A 7,068-nucleotide genomic window follows, 5' to 3' on the forward strand; every position below is an offset into this window, starting at 1 on the left:
TTTTTTCTATCAAAAATAATAAAAGTCAATATTTATAATCTTTTTATTCATTATTATAATCTTTTAAAAATTTAATTATGAATTTGTTCTTTATATAATAGTGAATCCGGAAAATTTCCGATTTTTCATGATTTTATTGATTGAGATATTAATGATTGAAATATTGATTTTCATTTTATATAAATTTAAAAAACTCAATAACACTACTATAATAACGAAAACACTAATACTACCAGACCTTCGCGAAGCCAATGAAAAAGTTTAATACCTATCCAATCTTACTACCCCTCCTATTTAACACCCTCCCTCTAAAATTCTGTTGCTTGACAAAAAATCTACTTTTTGAAATCAAGCCCCCATTTTCCTCAACATCCGTATCCAGCTCAAAATCAAATCTTCTCATCAGCTGCGGTATCAACTTGTTAATCTCCAACAAACTAATATTCTTCCCAATACACGTTCTTGATCCCATGCCAAATGAAAAGAAATACTTTTCGACTTCTCCACCTCGACCTTGTTCTTCAATTTCGAGCCATCTTTCTGGTCTCCATGTATCTGCATCTAAGCCCCATACTGACGTATTTAGATGGGCGACGTATGCATTGATGCCAACTGTCGAACCACCTGGTATGAATTGATTTGCGATGGTAGTACCTCCGGCTGGCACAACACGTTGTAGCCCCAGACCTACAGCAGGGTGGACTCGTAGTCCTTCTTTAATGACAGCTTGTAGATATGGTAGTCCATGGGCTTCTTTGAAAGTAACTGGGTCCGAAACCCTTCCCTCTTTGGCCGCCGTTTCAATTTCCTCTCTCAGCCTGTGATACGTCTCCGGATGCTTAAACAGATGATATAGCACACTCGAAAGAGTAATAGCCGTTGTATCACTCCCAGCACCAATATTCGCAAAACATGTATTGAACAAATCGGCTCTGGTAATCTTCTCCGGATCCTTTTCAGACGCCATCAATATCTTCGTCATGATATCTGGTGTACCCTCTCTCTCATTTTCTCCGCTTCTCGGATCCCTCAACAGTTTGATCTTTTCTGAGATACTACTCTCGGTAAAATCAACAAGATATGCAAGACCCCCAGTTTTAGGCATTATAGGAAGAAGAAATCCGTGGACCCAGCTCCAAATACCAGCAAATGTAGAATACGATGTTCCAGAATCAAGAGCCTTAAACACACCATCTTTGTCCTCTCCCATATCTAAAAGGCCAAAGCGTTTCCCAAATGTAATTTCTCCAATAACATCAAATGCATAGCATTGTAACCAATGGTGCAAATCTACGATATTTCCTGAATTTGCCAACTCGCCAAAACGTCTTGAGAGTAACTCGGTACAATTATCCACATATATTTCATATCCAACCAGTGAACTCATACTATAGTGATTAGCTACCTTGCGTCGTTGTGCAGAATGGCGATGCGGATTACGCTCCGTGAACAACGTTTCCGGTCCTGAATCTAGTGGCATCCATGCCCGATACCATGGGGCTTTTGGGAAGCTGCCTCCAGCCGTAGAGTAGATGACTCTAGCAGCTTGAACATCGTCGATTGAGTATTCATGGGGTGCGATGCGAACGATAGGACCATAGCGAGAGTGTAGCTGTTGGTTTGTACGGTAGAAAGAACCTTTGTATATCTCCCAAAAGTACCAGGCTCGGGTAAAGCGTGCGAGAAAAGGACCTGGAATATGGCGGAGAGGGTCGATTATTGCGAGGAAGATGATACTTAGCAAGTATATGGAGGCTGGGATGGAGATGAGTACCCATATCGGGAGGGAGACAATTAAATGGAACATTTTAATCTGTCTCTATGAAACTGATGAGAGGTGGAAAGTGAATAGATATTAAAGAGCAAGAAGATAGGATCCTATTTAAGGATGATTACAGGTTCCATGAAAGCAGAGTGAGACAAGATATCAAACTTAAAGATAATTTTACGCGGGGGAAAGTACCCAGTAAACTTGGAAGCCAACTCGCTATACCGGACATTTTGGTAAAATCTCATTTTTTTTGTCTGTAGATATATCGGACATTCCGGTATTTTGTTTATACCGAACAACAATTTTCTAGAGCCTCGCTATACCAGACATTCTTGGTATCTTAGAATCTCATTTTTTTTGTATGGTGTATAATGTCACACTCAAAAATACTGGGTAAAGTATCTTGTATTAGAAAATACTAAGCTAAGGAGAAAAGAAGAAGGAAAACAAGAGTAGAGATTGATTGATTGATTGATTGTGTTTATCGTCATAGGCCGTAGGCCCACGCGCCTTGGCGCGTGATAACCTTAGCCATCTATTCCAGTTTTGGACAAATGACGCTCAGAGGAGAAGCCTCTGAGTGGTTTACTAGCTAGCTAGGGGGAGTATTTTTATACAATTTAAAGGGGGCTAGGGCAGGGTTTACATGATTGCCTTCGCAGGGGGGGTTTGGGCCGGTAGGCCTTTTGGGGTTGTAATTGTGGTCATCCTCGTCCACTAGATCACTACCTCTTGATCTCTCTCCCTGTCTCCTCGTACTTGTTTAGATTGTTCGTATGCATACTTGTTTTTTTTTTTTTTTTTAATGAAAGAAAAGGGAAAGATGAAAGAGAGGAAAGAAGAGGGAGGAAAAGCACCCTTAGAGACCTATTAACTCCGTTTGAATCCAATGAAAGAAAGAAAGTTCTTTTTTTTTTTTTTTTTTATCTTGCACCTGTGTGCCACGGGCAGATTTTTGTGTAGAATTTGGTGTATTCTAGCCATTCGGCTAGTTTGGCTATACCGGTGGGATTGCTTAGAAGCCAGGGGATAGCTTCGGAGGGGGGGCTCTTTGTGAGCGCTTTGAAGGCTTTTCCTTTTTTGCAAAAGAAAAAGTGTAATGGAGTTTTCCTTTTACCACACGAGCAATGGACGTGGGCTATAGTGTGATTGAAGCGTTCATGGTATACTGCGAAGTCGCCATACTGTAATCTGATAGCGAGAATATAGTGGAGTGTAGCTCTCTTCAGAGAGAGGGTGTCTGTATTAGAAGTGTGGTTGAATTGGAGATCTTTGTAGTATTGTGGGCTGACTGTATTCCATAATTGTTCGTCTGCTTTGTTGGCCCTTGTTCTGATCATTCTTTTTAGGGATGCTAGCATACAGATCGGGTTGAGGGGAAAAGGAAGTTTTGTTCCTTCCTTAGCGGCTTTGTCAGCTATTTCGTTGCCAGGGATATCCAGGTGCCCTGGGACCCATCGGACGCGGATTTTCCCGGGGGAGGTGTGTGGGAGCCTTGGTCTAACAGCCCAAGCTTGTGTGAGCTTCAGAAAGTCTTCAAAGACTCTCTGTGAGGAACCATTGAAGTGGGATCCTAATCGGAGAGCAGCCTCGTGGTTGTCTAAGAAGATCCAGAGATCTGTGGCCAGTTTGGTTGATGCTAGAGTGAGGGCTTTTGCTGCCCCTGCTACTGCGGCTGTGGCTTCTGCATCGAACACTTCTGCATTTGTGCCTAATGAGAAAGAATGGTGTGCTATCTGAATATCGAATTGTGAGATTACGAATCCGCCCCCAGTTGCGCCATCCTTGCTTTCACTTTTTGAGCCATCCGAAAAGATTTGTATATCGCTTCTTGGGATCTTGGCGTGGAAGGCTTTGAAGTCTTCGGCTGCTTGTGCCTTCGTTCTGCCCATCGGACCATTGATGCGGGCCTCGGCCTCTGCCCTCGACTCTCTGATTTCCCAGGGTGGGAAGGCCAAGGGGTTTATGTGTTCAGTCTCCGGTAATGCTGTGATGAGCCTTGTGAATCTTGTATCTGGGGTGCGGTTATATTCTCTGGCTTTGGTTATGTTCTCTGCTCTGATCCTGAGAGGATGGTAAAGGTCTAGTCTGGTGGTTCGTGCCGCATATAATTGTGAAATCAGGTTTAGCTCGATCTCGGATGGTCTGAGTTTGGCTTCTTCGTAGAGTACTGCTGTGTTTGTGGTTTTGTATACTGGGAGGATTGCCCTTGTATAGATGATTACCACTTTGTTGAGTAAGCTTAAATGGCTGTCCACTACATTTGAGATCGAGATCGGGTTGTTTAGGGCATTCTTCTTTGTTCTGGTTCGGCTTGGCCACCACGTTTCCGAGGCGAAATAGCACTTTTTGAGTATGCAGGCTTCAGCCACTTTCCTGGTGAGATATGGGGGTATCCCTCGGTGTGTATTGCTGAGGGATCTCAGTGCGTTGGCTCCCTTGAGGGCTTTGGCTGCGAGGATCTGGACATGTGGTTTGAAGCATAGTTTCCTATCGAAGTGGACTCCGAGCCATTTGAGCGGGCCAGGTTTGACCTCTATATTCATAGATCCGGTGTGTATTGCAGGGGTATCCGTTAGTGTTCGGTGTCCTTTATAGAAGTGTATAAGCTCAGATTTCTTGGGGTCAAAAGTGATACCTTCGGTTTTTCCCCATTCGAGAGTTTCTTGTATATCCATTTTTAGAGAATCGCAGTTTGTCTGTAGTGAGTTTGATGTCGCTAGTATCGCGATATCGTCTGCATATCCGAATCTGCTCTGTGGTTTGCCCATCCAGAAGAGAAGCGCGATGTAGAGCATGAACAGGATCGGGGAGATCGGTGAACCTTGAGGAAGACCGCATTCTAGCTTTGTTTCCGGGCCAGTCTCGCCGTCTAGTCGGATCTTGATGGATCGATTAGTGGCGAAGGACTGAACCCATCTAACCAGGTTGTTTGGCCATCCTTGTTCCCGAAGGCGATTCACTAGTCTTCCTGGTAGCACTGCGTCAAAAGCACCTTTTACATCCATTGTGAGCAGGGTGGTCTTTAACCCTTGTTTTAAGGATGCCTCAATGTCGTGTGTAACGCAAGTGGTGAGGTCCACTGAGGATCGCAAGGGTAGGGCTCCGAGCTGCTGGTTCGCTAGGACTTGGTAGTTTAGAGCAAGCCATGATACCTTCTTCGCAATGAGTCTTTCGAGGCCTTTGCCTAGGACCGAGAGCAAGGCAATTGGTCGGTATGATCTTGGGTTGGTATAATCTGGCTTGTTGGGTTTAGGGATGATTACGATGGTAGCTAATCGGAAGCATTTTGGGTGGTGTCCTAGGTGTAGACAGCCTTTGAAAAGGGATAGGGTTACTTCTTTTATCTGTAGCCATGCGACTTGTAGGATTTTTGTTGGGATTTCGTCTGCGCCAGGTGCTGTGTTCCCTGCTTTTAGAATGGCCAGCTCTATATCTTGTATAGCTATATCAGGGAAGGTGATAGATCTGCTTGGGGTTGTAGGGGTATCGAACGGGATGTCGTCAATCTCGGCTAGGTTTGTCAGTAGGTTGTTGGCGAAGGTTTCCCTTTTCTCTTCGATAGTATTTGCAATGGTTTGTTTTGATAGATCTGCTAAAGGGGGGGTACGGTATATTCCTGTGGATTGATGCCATTTGGTCATTCGATATACATCGTTTATATCTTCTACTTTATCCACTTTCGTAATATAGAAGGTGTGTTTTGCTTTTCGGACTGTTTTCCGAAGAGAGCGTTTGGATGTAGGTGTATTGGTGATTCTATGTTTATACACAGCCTTTATACAGTCCTTGTTCCACCAAGGTTGTTGAAGGGGCTTGTTTATGGATCTTCTTGCAGATCCTGTATAGGCTTTTGTAAGGGCTTGTGTAAGGGATGATGCGGCTTGATCTAGGTCTCTTAGAGAGGGTGTCCTGGGGATAGCTGCAATGTTGGTGAGATTAGTTTCTAGTAGGTCTTTAAAGAGCGTTTCATTCAATGTATTTAGCTTGAGTTTCTTTGCAGGCTTTTGGCTTCGGTAATTCCAGTGAAGGTAGGTTTTTAGGGTGCTGTGATCTGAGGTGCACTCTAGTTGTTCAGCGAGGGCGGTATACGCTGTATAGGGCCCTAAGAGGAAGGTGAGGTCCAAGACGTTTCCCTTTGAGTGAGTAGGAGTTCCGATTGGGGAGATGAGGTGTAGATGCCGGGAGTTTGACCATTCTACAAAGGGTTCGGCTAGCGTTGAAGGGGATGGATGGAGGGGATTCCAGTTGGGGTGGTGGAGGTTGAAGTCGCCTAGTAGGATGGCGTTGTTTGGGAAGTTTTGGAGTTCAAAGAGTGCCTTGATGGCTTGATTGCCATCTGTGCATTGTGTTGGAGCGTTGTAAATATTTATAATGGTAAATATTGTATTATTTGTAGATATTAATTGTATAAATATTAGATCTCTGGAGATTATCGGTCTGATCTGGTTGATCTGAATTCCTATTTCTTTTCTGATATAGGTAAGGACACGAGGGTTTTCCTTCCAATCGTCTAATGGAGTGAAGATTTCGTAGGAGGGGTGAGTTTTGGTGATTTTTCTTGAGGTATCTTTGTATATATATGGCTCCTGGATCGTGATGATATCAATTTGATCCATATTTGCTAGATTGAGGACGAGATCGTATGAGATCCCTCCTTTACCTACATTGGTTTGGGTTATCGTAAGCGGTTTATAGTTCATTAAACGGGATAGGGGTTGGGTTGGCGATTGTTGCAAATCGATTAGCGGAGCGGGTGCTGAAGAGGGTTGTGGAGTGAGTGGAGCCGAATAGGCGGGTGGGGGTTCTTGGCCTAAGTTGGTCCGAGGGGGAGGGAGGGGTAGGGGAGTCGGCCATTTGTGCATCGGATGATGGCTTTGAGCATCCAGCCTTTACACAAACAGAGTTTCTGTTTTCGAGGTATATCTTCCGGATTGTCTGGCGTTCTGATTTTGATTTCCTTTCTCTCCCTTGTGGGCGAAGGGGGCATTTGGGGTCATCTACGGGGTGGGGGCCGTTGCAGTGAAGGCATTTGGGTGGGCATACGTGTTCAGTACCACAACTGGTAGTATGATTGCTCTCTGTATGCTTTCCCGAACCCGCATAGGCGGCAGATTTGTGATTTGAGGCATGTTCTTGCGTTGTGCCATTGAAAGCAACGATTGCATTGAGTGATCTTTGGGTTTTGTACTAGGAGGGGATGTGCTGATGTTGGCCTCCTAAAATCTTCAGGTTCTTTTTGAGTGGTTCTGCTCCTGGTCTTGGAACTTATTATCCATGTTGAGTAATACTCATTA

The 7,068-nt window shown here is 44.2% G+C and overlaps 2 protein-coding genes across 2 annotated transcripts; both read right to left on the bottom strand.

Moving 5' to 3' along the window:
- Nucleotides 1-268: 268 nt before the first annotated feature.
- SS1G_01757 (hypothetical protein) lies at nucleotides 269-1,807 on the bottom strand (the record flags this gene model as incomplete). Its single annotated transcript, XM_001597513.1, has 1 exon — nucleotides 269-1,807. The coding sequence occupies one exon, from the start codon at nucleotides 1,805-1,807 to the stop codon at nucleotides 269-271; it is 1,539 nt and encodes a 512-aa protein (XP_001597563.1).
- Nucleotides 1,808-2,694: 887 nt separating this feature from the next.
- Nucleotides 2,695-6,761, bottom strand: SS1G_01758 (hypothetical protein; the record flags this gene model as incomplete). The annotated part of the gene is made up of 2 exons (XM_001597514.1): nucleotides 2,695-6,434; nucleotides 6,674-6,761. 2 exons carry the CDS (start codon nucleotides 6,759-6,761, stop codon nucleotides 2,695-2,697), a joined length of 3,828 nt encoding a protein of 1,275 aa, XP_001597564.1.
- Nucleotides 6,762-7,068: the final 307 nt, after the last annotated feature.

This window comes from Sclerotinia sclerotiorum, genomic scaffold (genome assembly GCF_000146945.2).
Source record: "Sclerotinia sclerotiorum 1980 UF-70 scaffold_2 genomic scaffold, whole genome shotgun sequence".
NCBI lineage: Eukaryota > Fungi > Ascomycota > Leotiomycetes > Helotiales > Sclerotiniaceae > Sclerotinia > Sclerotinia sclerotiorum.